This window comes from Lissotriton vulgaris, chromosome 9 (genome assembly GCF_964263255.1).
Source record: "Lissotriton vulgaris chromosome 9, aLisVul1.2, whole genome shotgun sequence".
NCBI classification, from domain to species: domain Eukaryota; kingdom Metazoa; phylum Chordata; class Amphibia; order Caudata; family Salamandridae; genus Lissotriton; species Lissotriton vulgaris.
Window position 1 is genome coordinate 330,354,521 of NC_141697.1, and position 16,703 is coordinate 330,371,223.

Consider the following 16,703-nt stretch of genomic DNA (forward strand, 5'->3'; position numbering starts at 1 on the left):
CTTACGTTTGAAAATGTTGACAGGGGGGTCTCGGCATCCAAAAGTTTGAAGACCTCTGGTTTAGACGATGATGCCATAGCAGACACCTTGAACCGACCAAGTAGTGTTAAAAAGCCTTTTTGGTTGACCTTGCTGTACTCGTGCATCCATGCTAGCCTCTCTGTCTTCACTGTTGATTTTGAAATCCACATTGGAGAAATACACCTGCTGTTCTCTATTCATGACTATCAGTGAGAATCTGCTTTCTCCTTACTAGAGGAGTACATTTGTTTTAACCTTCTGCATCCTTTACCTAGCAGGTACATTTTTTCTTCACTTCACATTAATTTATACTACTTGAATGAAAAGAAGTGTTCCTTTGTCACGGTATGCTTTTGGGAATATTTTGATTATGATTTTATTGAAGATATCTATGATGCTGAACTTGGATTACAAGTCACATTTCTTTTCAGCAGTATCAAGAATGCAAAATTTGGAGGTGCTCCTTTTTTCACTTTAGGCATTTGTTTTTTATGGTAGCCTTCACAATTACAATAAAAAACTGTCTTTTCGTCCTTTTCCACAATACTGTAAAAATAATGGTAAAAACCCAAAATATAGAATGCAAAATATCGAGAGGACATAATATCGAATGAAAAATATTGAGAGGACAGAATATAGAATGGACATAATATAGTTAATACAGTATATCAACATATAGCTAAGTAATATCGAATGTCATTATATCGAATGGCATTATATAGTATGTTATAATCAATCAATCAATCAATCAATCACAGACATTTATAGAGCGCACTACTTACCTGGAGGGTCTCAAGGCGCTTGGGCTTGGGGGGGGGGTGCTGCTACTGCTCGAATAGCCAGGTCTTGAGCTTCTTCCTGAAGGAAAGGTGGTCTTGGGTCAGGCGCAGGTCGGGAGGGAGGGAGTTCCAGGTCTTGGCGGCCAGGTAGGAGAAGGACCTTCCTCCTGTTGTCGTTCTTCGGATGCGGGGGACGGCGGCGAGGGCGTGGCTGGCTGATCGGAGATGACGTTTGGGAGCGTAGAAGTTGATGCGGTTGTTGAGGTAGCTCGGGCCTTGACCGTGTAGGGCTTTGTGTGCGTGGGTGAGGAGGCGGAAGGTGATTCTTTTGTTGACGGGGAGCCAATGCAGGTCTCTCAGATGTCCGGAGATGTGGCTGTGTCGTGGGATGTCGAGGATGAGTCTGGCTGAGGCGTTCTGGATCCGCTGGAGTCTCTTCTGGAGCTTGGCGGTGGTACCGGCGTAGAGGGCGTTGCCGTAGTCCAGTCGGCTGGTGACGAGGGCCTGGGTGACCGTCTTCCTGGTCTCGGTGGGTATCCACCGGAAGATCTTCCGTAGCATGCGCAGGATGTTGAAGCATGACGAGGAGACGGCGTTGACTTGTCTGGTCATGGTGAGGGAGGAGTCCAAGATGAAGCCCAGGTTGCGTGCGTGGTCTGTCGGTTTGGGTGCGGTGCCAGGGCGGGGGGGGGCACCAGGAGTCGTCCCAGGTGGAGGGCGAGGAGCCCAGGATGAGGACTTCCGTCTTGTCTGAGTTCAGTTTCAGGCGGCTGGTCGTCATCCACTCGGCTACGTCTTTCATCCCTTCGTGAAGGTTGGCTCTGGCGGCGGCGGGGACGTTGGTCAGGGAGAGGATCAGCTGGGTGTCGTCAGCGTAGGAGATGATGTTGAGGTTGTGTTGGCGTGCGGGGGGCCGCGAGGGGGCTCATGTAGACGTTGAAGAGGGTGGGGCTCAGCAAGGATCCTTGAGGGACGCCGCAGATGCCTTCGGTGGCCTCTGACTTGTACGGTGGTAGACGGACTCTGTGTCCGTCCGTCGAGGAAGGAGATGATCCATTCCAGTGCCTTCTCCTGGATTCCGACGTAGCTGAGGCGCTGCACTAGGGTGCGGTGGCAGACAGTGTCGAATGCCGCGGAGAGGTCTAGGAGGATGAGGGCCGCTGTTTCTCCGTTGTCCATCAGGGCTCGGATGTCATCGGTGGCAGCGATGATGGCGGTCTCGGTGCTGTGGTTGGCTTGGAAGCCAGACTGAGAGGGGTCGAGGGATCCATTCGTCTCGATAATATAGAATGTCATAATATAGAATGTTTTAAATTGCGTTATGTTAGTATATGTGTTAACACCTTGGCTGCAAAAGAGATTATCCTGCTGTGCTGGGCCCCTATGTTAATGGGTGTGGCCGTGACGGAACCATTCCGTCATCAGCACAGCCCAACTGTGACTGATGACGGAATGGTTCCGTCACAAGCATCGAAGGGGTTAAAAGTATATAATATTTTGTTAATGTATGTTAAAAAAAATTTTAAGAAAATAAATTATATGTTAATTATTTTTGCGTATATTAGTACCGTAACGGGTTGTGGGTTTATAGGGGAATAGGGTGGGAAGCCATTTGATTTAAATACAAAATAATTATTTATTAATATTGTTATGGTGAATAATTGATATTGCTAATTACGTTAATTAAGTTATTATTAAATATTTAAAAAGTTATTAATAAAAGTTTTTAATTAATTGAAAATGTAAATTGCATACATTGTTATTAATAAGTAATTAAATAACTATTAATAATGAATGTATGAATGTTAATTATGTCAATTATTTTAGGCGTGTGTTGAGTGCTTATAGGAGAGTATGGTGTTTATTAAAATATTTGAAAAAACATTTTTATTAATTATATAATATATCAATTATTTTATACCGTTAATTGTGTTAATCTATCAATGTTTTTATTTTTTTGTTAATTGTGCTTAACTAATGAACTGCTAATTATGTTAATTAATTTGTTAGAATGTTGGAGGTGACGTTTATAGTGGAAAATAGTGGGAAGTAAATTAAATTTAAAGAATTAATTTTTTTTAAATTAATTTTAATTAAATTGTAGGACTGGGTCTACTAAATTATTCCTCTACGCTATACAACACTTTCCCTACTGTTGCACTCACTGGAGTGGGAATAGTAATTTTTACCCCTATTTATGGCACACAGCCCCGAGAAAAGAAAGGGGTCTAGCCTAGAAACGCTCTAACTACAAAGACTGCTATCTACTCTGATACAAACATGTGAATCTATGAAAGATTGAATACTGAAGAAAGAACTAGTTACTTACCTGTAGACTATGGTTCTCCAGTATTATCTTTCATAGATTAACATGCGCCCGCCCACCTCCCCGTTTCCATTAGGTAGACCACCTTTTATCTCTGGTTTCCTGCATAGCTCACTCTTGGGCGGTAGGAAATCTGAGGTATGGTGGCTCTGCTGGGAATGGTGTAGGCTGGTGCTGGCTGCTGATTGGCTGTAGTTTGGGCCACATAATGAGGAGGAGAGGTTACCTATTGTTTCACTACTCTGGTTTCCCGGCAGTTTTTTCTTCTACTGCTATGGTTATTCTTTACCGGGAGACTCCCACCATGACGACGGGGAAGATACAAGCATGTGAATCTATGAAAGATAATACTGGAGAACCATAGTGTACAGGTAAGTAACTAGTTCTTTTTTACCTCTACACTATCCAACTCTTTCCCTACTGTTGAACTCACTGGAGTGGGAATAGTAATTTTTACCCCTAAGCCAGTGGTTCCCAAACTTTTTTGGCCCGTGGCTCCCTTGACCTAATTGGCAGTTGGCCGTGGCTCCCTGCCATTTTTTACCGGTGCGCGAGATGTAAGCCCGACTTCGAGAGTACTTCCTGTTGTCTTCCTTAAATTAATTGGGATGCAATTGAGGTATTATAATCATATTTGTAACAAAAAAAAAGATAACCGATGTTTAATAAAAACTTGTTAAGTGAAAAACGATACAAGATTCAAGCCAAATCTGATTAAATGTGCCCAATCACCATAGGCGCCATGGGCGGGCGTGGCTGTGCGGCATAATTTCACTAATTTCGCAGCTAGCAGGTTTTGGGCCTGCCGCTGCAGCTCTCAAAATGCGGCTGCGGTAATGAATTGACTGTGCTGGTGGTGAGCATGATGACTACTGCCTCAGCTGCTGCCAGCAGTCCAGTCGGTCGGAGACTCAGGAGTCTGTGTCTGAACCAGTCTGCGGCCGCGGGACTGTCTGTGGTGCCAGTGCAATTGTCGCACCTGTACCATCAATGGGGTCCGCGCTGGCAGAGTAAGTGAAGTGTACTTTCTTTTTGTCTTCCGGACCAGCAGGCATTTTGGCAACTTGCATCCTGCACGTGGCGCCCTCCTTTAATGTTATGAATCCCCGTTCACCCTTACCCGCCTTCCTGAACTTTTGAAATCGCACATTGTAAAACTCAGAGCTGTCCCTTGCAATGCCACAGCCAGCCTTTACAGACCCTCATCGCCACCCTGCCAGCACCCAGAGTCTCTGAGACCTCATCTTATAGCTGTTAGTACATAACCAGCTCTGAAGAGCACCACTACCAGCTGTTAGAACCCATCACTGTCCCTGAAGATTACTGCATAAGGCTCATGGACCATCCCTCTGGCCCTCACATATCGTCAACACACCTTTGCTTACACTGGCCTAGAGCATTGTGTGTGACTCAAAGGGTTAAGTTGGGGGTGCCAGGACTGTGTGCACATTACCATTTATGGGAGAAATACTTTCTGTTTGAAGGCCCAGCTGTGGGAAGACTCTTGTTTGGTATAGCAGAACCGAAGGACGACTCAGATGTTTATGAAAATTAGGTAATCACCCCCTAAAGAAAGTGGAGCGGATTAGTTGTAAGGTTACTGATTATCCATTTGGTGAAACCATTTCGGGGAAGGTTTATAAAAAAATGTTTTCGGTCAAACAGTCTAGGACTTAAAAGTATTTGGTTACTATTCGCTTTAAACGATGCATTCCATTGGTGCTGGCTGGTGTTTTCGGGCAGTTATCACAGCGGCAGCTCGGTGGTGAATGGAAACATATCACAGGATTACCAGCGCGCCCACACTGCCCTTCTCTTCGTTTAATGAGGGTAATGTTTACCTGTTTGCCCACCGTGCTTGCAAATCTATCGACCAAATCTCTCTTCGCTGCGTCGTCGGACAGGAGCTGTGGTCCGAGGGTGGACGTCGCTCACGTGGGGTTAACAGATGCGTTTTATCTCTAGTGCAGCAGTGACCCGGATGTGCACCTCTCACCTCAGCAGCTTCCGTCCGGCTCGGCAGCGGTGAGGTGAATTAACACCTCCGGCTACTCAGTGATTCATAGCCCGCTGCAACCTATTTCCTGCATGGCGCGTGACGGTGCGGGGCCCCGGGCTTCTCATCATGGCGCACTGGGGTGCCGCGGCGCACAGTTTGGGAAGCACTGCCCTAAGCTATCCAACTCTTTTCCTAGTGTTGCAGTCACTGGAGTGGGAATAGTAGTTTGTACCCTCCCACTATCCAACGCTTTCCCTACTGTTGCACTCACTGGAGTGGGAATAGTAATTTGTACCCAGCTGCTATCCTACAAATTCTCTACATTTGCACTTGTTGGAGTGTTAATACTAAAATGTATTCCCTTAGCTATGTAATGTTTTTAATTTTGTTATTTAATGTAGTGTAAATTATTAATTAACATAAGTATTGCTTTAATTTAATTTATATATTTATTTTTATATAATAGGTTTGTTTATATATGTAAATATATTTTTTATAATGTGTTAAATATTTTATAATTAAGAATAATAATTTTATAATAAGTAAATATATGTTTAAAAAAATCTTTTTCACATTACATTTATTATTGTTACATTTTAAGCTTTTTAAATTATTTTAGCTGTTTTATTTAATTGTGTTTATTTAATTACTTTATATTATTTTTAATACATTTAAAAAATTTGATATTTTAGTTAACTATATTTTAACGATATTTTTTACTCGATATTTTAGTACTTACCTGTTTGTTGATGGGGATTCTTTATTCTGTCCCTTGATATTTTTGAATCAATATTCTGGACAGTCGATATTCTGTCCCTCGATATTTAGTCACTGGACCACAAATAATACATTTTCCATCAATACTATTGCCACACAAAGTGAACTCTCAATCGTTAGTTCTCAATACTTGTCCACATTCTTTAAAAATGTCATGTGGAATTGAAGTAGAGAATGGGAGGAGCACAGTTGGTGTTTCAGCTATGGAGAGAGAGCGGTGGGGGGCACAAAGAAAGTAGGCAAGGACCCAATGGGCTGGGGGTACTCTTGATAAGTTGAAGTGCTACCACGGAAAACTGTATTGACTAAGGCAAAAGGGACTTTTTCTCGGTGAGTACTTGGGCTTCTGAGGTGGAAAAGTGTCCACATTTTTTTAATCAAACCAGCCCCTGTAGAGAAATGCCTTGATTGCGTAGATCTTGAACTGAGAGACTCTGGCCTTGTCCTAGAAATGTGGCGAGGCCTGGAACGACATGATGGCAACTTGGAACGCCTTAACCCCTTGCATGCTGATGACGAACCCCAGCCGTCATGCACTACGGTGCTCGTGTGCTGATGACGGCTGGGGTTCATCATGGCCCGCCCCTGTTCATTTGTTTACAGCACAGGGGTGGAAACGGGCCAGCAGTGAAGGGGTTAAAGGAACTGCTAAAGGGGTAGATCTAGGTTGCGGTTGCAGAGGAGCTGTTATTGGAGCTCCGAGTGATGATGGCTGATGGAAGAGTAGGAGGTGGAGGAGTCAGAGTGCTGAAAGGCAGATTTGGTGGAAAAGAGCCTGGAATCGCCCCTGGAGAGAGGCCTAGTTGGTGAGTAGGCTCTTGAATATTTGGAGTCTGATTCCAATGGAAGAGTGGCCTCTTCATTGTTGTAAGACAATTCACAGTTGTCTGTACAGAAGCAGTACATTCTGTGAATCACTGTTAGAGGGAACATCCTCTGCTCGCACCTGCGACCTTTCCAGGGATGTCAGAGATGGTACCCTGATATATTTACCTCTTTCTGTCTAGCAAGCCTTTCTGTGTTTTTTTAAGTCTGCATTGAGAGGGTCTTGCGGTGCTTGTGTCTGTCTGGGATGTGAGAATCCGGAAAATAGAGAATGCGTGAGCTATAGAAGCCTGTTTTAAGAATTTTCCTGCCACCGAAGCAAGGTGCAGATGTAACACAGAAATGTGTTCTTAGGAAGAAGTGCTTAGCAATCCCAAACATGGGCAGAGCTATTTAGTACTTATGTTTTAAGTGGAGATCCCCTGCTGGAGAAATAGTATTAAAAGAAAGAATCCATCCATTATTTTTGCATCTGCTTTCAAAAAGGTGCCATTAAAACAAATGTTCCTTTGCAATTTGTATCTTGTGCCCTGCTTTAAATAAATTGTAGAACAAGCCCAATTACTTTATTTAAAAGTCTTAAAGGATAATTTCATGAATAGTGATTTCCAAGTATACATAAATAAGAAAGTTACTTATCCATACAGGAGGAAACGCATGCTTCCAGTCAATATTTTTTTCAACCAGGCACTTCCCATATGCCGCACAATATCGGACTAGATAGAGGAAGGGGCCTCATTGATTGATGGTGGAACTGGGCTTTTTAAGAAGATTGTGTTGTGGGCTTTTTTGCATAGTGTAGCTTCTCTTCTCTCTAACTGTTTGCAGTGAAGTCTACGATCCTCACTCAAGTCCGTGATAAAGCAGGAAGGGGCGATGAGTGACATTCATCACATCTGTGAGCTTTTGATGCTTCTCGTTGGTCTCTTCCTCAAAGGGAAATAAGTACTGTTGAAGGCAGATGATGGGAGATGTTAGACCTGGCCCTTTTTGCAGAGTTATCCCCAAACCTTTTGCCTTCCTCCTCCTATTCTCTTTTTAAAAAAATGTTTTTGTTGGTTTTTGGACTCTGGGCACTTCTGCACTGCTAACCAGTGCTAAAATGCATTTGCTCTCTGTGCAAATTGTGATTGTGATTAGTTCTCCACGATCGTCATCTTTGATTTACTGGTAAGACCCTAGTAAAGGGCAGTGTGTGCGCCCAGGGCCTGTAATTCAAATGCCACTAGTGGGCCTCCAGCACTGATTGTGCCACACCCATGAGTAGCCGTGCAACCATGTCTCAGACCTGCCACAGTGTCTTGAGTGCAGTTTTAAACTGCCATGTCGACCTGGCAAGTGGGTGCACCTGCCAGGCCCTAACCTTCCCTTTTACTACATATGACACCCCTTGGGTAGGCCCATGGTATCCCTTTAGGCAGGGTGCAGTGTGTTTAAAAGGTAGGACATGAACTGCCATGTTTTCCATGTCCTGATGGGGAAATACTGCTTATTTCGGTTTCCACTATTACAAGGACTACCTCTCCCATCAGTATATTAGAGCTGCCTTGTAACCTCTTGCAAGTGTAAATGCCAGTTGGGAAGAGAGATTTGGATTTTGGGGTCCCTGAACTCACAATTTAAAAATACATCTTTTAGTGATGTTGGTTTTTAAATTGCGTTTTTGAAAATGCCACAGTTAGAAAGGGCCATCCAAACCTTTTGCGAAAAACACGGAAAATGCAAATTTGTCCTAGGCAGTGCTGTTTATTTTAAAACCCCAAGCATTTCATGCCGCTGGTGCCCTTCCTCAGGGGTCACTACAATGACAAGCAAAATAAAATGACTATTAATATTTAAACTACTAACATAATAACTGTTTCACAAATAGTTATGCAAATAATTATACAATTGTTCAAAAATATTCTATACAGTGTAACCTGCTTTCTAATGTAACGCTTTAAGACGTAAAGCTGTCAAAATTCTCAACCGTTCCCCAACTTATTGTATTTCAATCGCCCATACTTCCCCAACACCCATTGTTTGTCCTCTCCCCTTTCTCCGCTGTAAACGTATTCTTAATGTGGCTTTGTATTCTTTGTCAAGCAAATGAATATACCCTCCCTAGTTCCACCCCTTATTTAAATGTGACTTCCCTTCACCATTGGTCAACAGAACGTCGAATTTCCCGCCAGCAGCGTTACATCGACGTACTACTTTTCCATCCCATGGACTCCATCTCCCACAACCCATTTCTGTTGGAGCTTCCATCCAAACTTCATACTAAATAAGGGGTGGAACTAGGGAGGGTATACTCATTTGTTTGACAAAGAATACGCGGCCGGTTGTTCTGCAACGGATGTGGCAGGTATGGATCGTTAGCATTGCAGTGTTAAGATGATAATATTGTCGACTTGTGAGCGAGTGTATGAATAGGTAAATTATGCGAGTAACTCATTGGCACGAGAGTATAGTGAATTGCAGGAGTGGTTCATGAGGTGCAGAGAGTGAGTTAGCGTTGAAGTGTCAGAGAAGAGCTATATTTGTTTTAAGTTTACGGGGGAATGTGGGGGTGAAAACAGAGTGAAGGGTTGATGGATCAAGATGAAGTGTGAGAGAGGTTTGGATGGTGGTGAATGTAGTCACAGGTTGTTATGAGCAGAGATAACTTAATGAAATGGGGTGTGCATGGGATAGGGGGCAAAATGTGAGGTGAGGCAGCGGAGTGAATAGCGTGGGGAGTAAGAGACTATGTAGTTGATGAATGTAGAATACATATGGTTACGGATGGTATTTGGTTTGGTTAGTGTATGAGTATGGTGGGAAGCGAGAGGGAAAGAGATGCATGTCTGGCGGATTAAGCAATAGATTAAAGCACTGTGAATGAACTATAAGCCACATTAAGAATACGTTTACAGCCGAGGAAGGGGAGATGACAAACAATGGGTGTTGGGAAAGTATGGGGGAGGGAAATACAATAAGTTAAGAAACGGTTGAGAATTTTGACAACTTTGTCTTAAAGCATTACATTAGAAAGCAAGTTACACCGTATGGAATATTTTTGAACAATTGTATAATTATTCGCATAACTATTTGTGAAAGTTATTATGTTAGTAGTTTAAATATTAATAGTCATTTTATTTTACTTGCCATTGTAGTGACCCCTGAGGAAGCGCACCAGCGGCCCGAAATGCGTTCGGTTTTAAAATAAACAGTACTGCCTAAGACGAATTTGGATTTTTTGTGTTTTTTGCAAGGGGTTCGGATGGCCCAGCCTAAACATTAGAAACTGGTAAAATTGGCAAAATCACTCCGCCTGTGGAGGAAAAAGGTTGAAATTAAGTTGAACTGCATTGTTTACTGTATGGATTACTATGGACACAATTGGTATCACTAGATTACAGCCTAGCAGGCATCTTCCATCTGTGCGTTTGGACGGGGGAGATGATGCCCGAGCAGTCAATGTTATTTACCCAGGTGCCGTTTGGGCATGGCACCAGCCAAACTGCACGCATTCATTTTCATGGACAAACAAAAAGAAAATAATTACAAGTTAGCTGTGCATCCCTATCTTTCGAAAATTCACAGTTGGAAAGGGGGCATTTTCTTGCTTTCGCCATTCTGTGCCTCCTCCTGCCTGTGGAATCGACGTCTAAGGGAGGGTGACAGTTGGGCTGTTTGTGCATGCACTGTAGACAGTCTCACAAAGGAGCTGAGGTGTGCCCTGCATATCCTGATGGCCCATCACCAGGCTGATGGGTCTACTTGAGCTAGAGTGGTGGGAGGAGTTATCACTGACACCTGAATAGGGTTCTGCCTATCCTCATACAAAGATGTCTCCACTTCCTTGTAGTGCGTCTGGAGCCAGGTCAGGGAAAGGCTGAGTCTTGTCCCCTGCAAAGACTTTACTTTGAAATGTGCCTACTTAAAAGCCATAAACTGATATAAGTATTGGAGCAAGGCCCCATAACTTTAGAATGCTTCTGGACTAAGGGGAGATTCTGCCAAGAAGAATTAAATCAGAAATCATGGGATATTTATTTAGCACACATATCACTCGAAAGTATCATGGCGCTAGCGGACAGCTCTAAAGATCAGCTTGGTTTGATGTAATTAGATGTCAAACAGCCATGTCATTAACTTCCTGCAAAAGCAGTTGTGATCATTTATGATGCGTAGATGTGGGGGCAGTTTGTTCCAAAAAGCTAGAGCAAGGAAGGAGAAGGATCTCCCTCCGTTTGTGGTAGTGGGAATTCTGGGAGGTGCGAAAAGTGATTGGTTACTAGATCTCAGAGTTCTGCCGGGTTGGTACCAATTCAACTTTTTGGCCTAGAAGAAGAACTGGAGATGCTGTAGGAGGGGAGCTCCCATCGTGCTTGTTACTGTGTTGTGCTGACCTGTTGCTTGCTGCTTCTGTCTTGGGCAGTGAAAAGACTGGACTTTGCTTTCTGTATCATGCTTCTAAGGTTCTCCAAGGGCTTGTGTGTGCTTGCTGCCTGTTAAGAAGTCTCAGGGCCAGCAAAGGCTTCACTTGCAGCCCCTCATCTCCTCTGCTGCAAGTTCTGACCTGCCAAGTGGTGCCAATTCCAGTTCTATGCTCTTGAAGGTGGCTTTGCTGCAAAGAGCAACAAAAATCCATGCATCGACTCTCAGCGCCTGTTTTTCCGACCCAGCATCGCTGTGCTGCTGAAGAATCAATGCATGCTTGCATGTGGCTGTGGGATCGACGGTGCCTGCCGTGGGGCTGAAAGATCACCGCAACCTGATCATCATGTCATTGTTGTCCGTGGCACCCGCCCCATCCTCAACGCAGACCCTGCTGGGCAGCTGAAAAGTTGACACATCACTTGCTTAGTGACTGGAAAGTCGACTCATCGCCTGCTCTGCCATCGCCGCATCGACCCAGCACTTCTGGATTTTACACCCATTGTTCTTTGACACTGTTTTCATTGCCACAAAGCCACAGTACGGCCCTGAGGCCGCAGGTCTGGAAATTGATGCTTCACCTCCCCTCACATTAAGGAATCAATGCAACACTTCTGTTTGCATAAAGAACGGACACCTCCATTCTTCTGGGACTAAGGAACCAACGCATTGCTTTTGGTTTCTGGTGCTTTGCCTCCTCTTCAGCAAGAGGTATTCAAACTCTGTAGCGCTGAGCCCCCCTAAGCTAAATATCTTGAAGTCTGGCACCTTCCAAAACTTTATGGCAAGTACTGGAAGAGCTGGAGAGGTAGGGCTGAGCACAGAGGTTTGAACTTGTGAGACCATTTCAGGGGTACTATTTTTGTAGCTCATAACCCCCAGTAAAGTGGGACTTAAATGCTTGAAATAAAACCGAAATTGATCAGCAAACACTGCTTCCCATAATTGGGGAGTTGTTAGCCCCACACACTTCTGGGCCCCAATACAACACCAAATACTTCACTAATGATATATGCATTCCTGAGTAGCAGGCGGTCACACGTACCTCTTTCACCCCTTCCCCTCCATGCCTAGGCGTCACTTCAGTCTTGACACAGGCTCTATACCTTTCAGAAAAAATAGCTCACATCACTTTGTCCCTTCTGCAGCAAGGATTCCCTCTGCTTTAATTCTATCAAGGAATATGCACCCTAATGTCCCTATGCAAAGATACCCTTGCGCTACCCATGGAATGTGCACTTGATGCAAAGTAATGCAAGGCAGTTTGTAAACTTTGTGTTACTTTGGGAAACTATCCAATGCAAATCCTGACTTGCTTTGGATTGTAATGCCCAGCATAACACTTTGCATCGGGTTTGCATTACAAAGTAATGTAGACCTGTTGCAAAGCGTTAGTAAATATGGTCTCTACAGTGGAGCTTTGCAGCCTTGAATTACATTTGGGTATAATCCAGAGCAAATTGTAATTTGCGCTGGATTGTTAATACCTACACATTTTGTTTCCTGTTTGCGTCAGGCTTGTTTTGCTTGTTTAACACAAAGTCTTTGTAAATCTATGCCAAAATAATTTTCATGCAGCCTTTACTTATGCTGTGTGTAATAACATTTTAAAATAATGGCAGATTCACAGTGGTTTCTGCCAAAGACCGGCACTAAAAATACAAAAGTCACGATTCCCCACTACACCAAGCAGGATTTTATTCTCTGAATCTCTCACACACAGACCTCTGCAGCGATTGCATTAACCAACTGAGATTGCATCCATTATGAGTGCCTTTCCCAATGCAGTTCACGTGAAGTAGAAAAAAAACTTAAAACCTGCTACTGAATATTTTTTTGTTCTATTTTGACCCTGGCACCACACCGACTTACCTCTGCCCTCTGCCCCATGGCTCCTAAAATCACAGTTTCCATGCCTTTTTAAATGCCCTTTGGTTGAGACCACGCACGGAACCTTGGCGTCATCCTGGATTCTTCACTCTCAATGAACAGACAAGTCAGCGCCGTATCCTCTTCCTGCTTTAACATTCTTCGCATGCTCAGAAAAACATTTCGCTGGATCCCCTCCGAAACAAGGAAAACAGTCACCCACGCTCTAGTCACGAGCCGACTGGACTACGGAAACACCCTCTACGCAGGTACCACCGCTAAACTCCAGAAGAAACTACAACGTATCCAAAACGCCTCAGCCAGGCTCATATTAGACATCCCACGCAACGAACACATCTCTGGTCACCTTAAAGACCTCCACTGGCTACCCGTCAATAAGAGGATCACTTTCCGACTGCTTACCCACGCACACAAATCACTCTACGACATCGGACCAGATTGCCTCAACTCTCGACTGTCCTTCTACACCCCCTACCGCCAACTTCGCTCTTCCAGCCAAGCCTTCGCCACTGTACCTCGCATCAACAAGACCACCATGGGAGGCAGATCCTTTTCATACCTGGCTGCCAAAACATGGAACTCACTCCCCGCTTACCTCCGCCTCACCCAGAATCACCTAGCGTTCAGAAAGCAGCTTAAAACGTGGATATTTGACAAATAATCCTCCTCCCCTTCCTAAGCGCCTTGAAACCCTCTGGGTATGTAGTGCGCTATACAAATTTTATGACTTGACTTGAATGCTACCACGGACCCCTGGGGGGGGGGGGGGGGGGGGGGGCACACCACCGTTTGAAGACTTGCTTAACCTTTTAAAAGTGATATCTTTGCTTCTGTATGTTGAATTTTTGTCCTTTTGTCAGATTGATTATTTTTAAGTCTCGCCTAGGCTGCGCTTGTGCTCTCTCTTCGAGTATAAGCGTATGAAGCTTCACCCACTTTTCGCTCATCTTTTTAATTGGCTCCTGTCCCTGTCCTTTGTAATTGGTGGCCTATCATTAATCAATAAGCTTAGTAGTCACTCCTTAGTACCTCCTTTTGTCTTCTTGAAACCTCCCATGAGGGCACCCCCTGTTACATGTGTTGTTACCCTGTATGTTTAATTACAGCCGCCAAGTACTTTTTTTTTAAGGACTTTCTCAGACACACTCTCCCTCAACGGTTTATTTGATTTTTATTTTACTAGGGCGGCACGCCTCAGCACTAATAATGGCGGCTGCTCTTTCCTTTTGTTCCTTGTGAGCACCGAATGTGACCGCATGCTGTACAAAAAGATTTACTTTTTTTTTTACTATAGTGAAACTTGCTCTTTAAGTTTAAACATCTTAAGCTAAAACACTGGTGTCGCGATTGCTTCAAAAGTAAAGATTTTTTTTTTAAATCACTTTTTTTCCCTATTCCCTTACTTTTGAAGCAATCGCGGTATCCGTGCTTGAGCTTAAGATGTTCAAAGCCTGAGCGCGGGTGCTGCCATTGTAGCAAAATTAAACAAATAGAAGAAAAAAAGCAGTCATCTGCCTTTTTTTCCCCTGTTTGCTTACTTTTGTTACAATCACAGCAACTGCGCTTTAGCTTTAACCACCTTAAGGTAAAGTGCGGGTGATTTTTTTTTTTTTCTGTTTCTTTACTTTTGAAGCAATCCTGACACCCTCTCTTTAGCTTGCGATGTTTACAGCCGAAGTGCGAGTGCCACACAGGTCTTTTATTTGCAAGAGTTTGAACTATTGACATTGTAAATGACAATGCCTTTTATTTGTGTTTAGTAAATCTGCAAGTGGTGTTTACGCTCCACTTGCAGGTTTTCAAAACACATAAATAATAGGCACCATTTATAATGCCAAAAGTGCAAACTCTCGCAAATGCAAGACCTATTGCATTGCAAATGCTTGTTCTAAACTGGTGTGGTGTCAGTTTGTTATGGAATTCACTGCGTTACTGGGCATATTTGTGCAAATGCTTTCCAATTGCCTCTGAGAGAAGCCTGGCTACTTGTGCCAAATTACCAAGGGGGGTGAGCAGGGTTTATCTTGAGTGTGTAACTCCCCTACACGGACTAGAATAAGGGTCCCTACTTGGACAGGGTGCAAGCCACTGCCAACTAGAGACCCCCATTTCTAACGGAAGGATATGACTTTTATTACTTTAATTGACGGTCACTTTCTCCCCTGCCCAAAACCGCTCTCATTGAGTTTTTTGTGGGAGGTCAAAAGTGGCTAGATAAGTATATATTTCATAGAGAAGTATCAACCCAGCCTTCATACTTGATCTGATCTACTAGCTATGTTGCTTGATGTCCAGCTCTGCATGCACATTTGAATGGACACATTCAATTTATATGAACTGTGGCTGCTAGTTGCTTTAACTATGAGATATTTATCTTTTACTGAATATTCATAATTTGTATTCATTGATTCTTTAAGGACACCTTGATTGTGTGGTCTGAAGCTGAAAATTATGATTTGGCGCTTAGTTTTCAAGAAAAAGCAGGCTGTGATGAAATCTGGGAAAAGATATGTCAGGTAAGTTTTAAACTAATATTTAAGTTTAGACAGGCAAACATCTACAGTTGCTACCAGACTCTCATACCCTCATTGTGATTAGTTTTTTGCGGGCAGCTTACAGGTTATCAAGAATTGATTGAACCCTATTGCTAAGAGGTTATATTGGCGGGATGGGGTACATAGCCATATATTTGTGAGGTTCTTAGAATCTTGCTTTGTCTTAACTCGTTGTGTAATTTACCTGTTTGTATTGGTTTTTATTACTGTTTCATTGCATCTTTTTATGGATGTGTTGTCATTAGAATAAAGAACGCATTATTAAACTAAAATTACAGTCCGAATGTTATACCTCCAATCTGTGACACGATTTTCACAAATTTGGTTTCCGATGCATCACAGAAAGCTGATTAAAGTTTTCTGTAAAAGCCACACTGAGAAGATTGAAAACATTGTAAGACACTTATGCAACACTTTTTACATTTTCTTCATGCTGTGCTCAATATTTGTGCTAGCTGCTTGTTATTTGGTTCTTGCAAGGCAGTTTGCTAGTGAAAAAACCTATTGTCAACTTACAGTGGTATTAGTGCCTGCCCATTGCTTACCATTAGTCAGACATATCATTCATTTCCTTATTATTTATTAGCTTGTGTAGGTTTTCCTTTATATTCTTGTCCTTTTTTCTTTAAGGTTCGGCCCTCAATGACAGTGAATGTTTTCCAGCTGTCTCCCTTGTGTACTTCTGTTCTCCCTCCACTGCACTCCTTGCTTCTCTCTGTTGCCCTTGTGTTTCTTCCCGGCCCTCTCCGTGCTGCCCCACCCTTGTGTTCTGGTCCTACTTGCGTTTCTTTCTATCCATGTGCTTCTCCCACCAACTCAACTTTTCCCAGTGCCCTCCTTGTTACTCAACTCCACCCCCTGCCCCCTATGTTGCTTCCCCCACGACACCACCCACTTTAAAAATCTCTTTTAAAAGCACCCATGTCATGTTGTAGGTGTGCCCTCATGTGGTACTGCAGGCCACTTCATAGGCATCTTTTCCTCTGTAAAAAACCATTGCTAAAATCAAACACTTGAGTTGCGATTAGAGGAGCGGTGAGTTCAAACATGGGGGGGGGTTGAAGAAGCCAAAGTCTTTGTGTTTGAAGTGAGACACAAGATTGGGTTACTTATTTTTAAGATAGCCA

General features: G+C 43.4%; 1 protein-coding gene across 2 annotated transcripts in view; it reads left to right on the forward strand.

Annotated features, from left to right (window-relative positions):
- The window catches only part of PPP4R3A (protein phosphatase 4 regulatory subunit 3A), a 309,259-nt gene that overhangs the window by 123,745 nt on the left and 168,811 nt on the right, over positions 1-16,703 (forward strand). For both annotated transcript variants that reach the window (XM_086937643.1, XM_086937644.1), the window contains exon 3: positions 15,439-15,537. In XM_086937643.1, the coding sequence (XP_086793769.1) occupies positions 15,439-15,537 (99 nt within the window). The remainder of the gene's footprint in view (positions 1-15,438; positions 15,538-16,703) is intronic.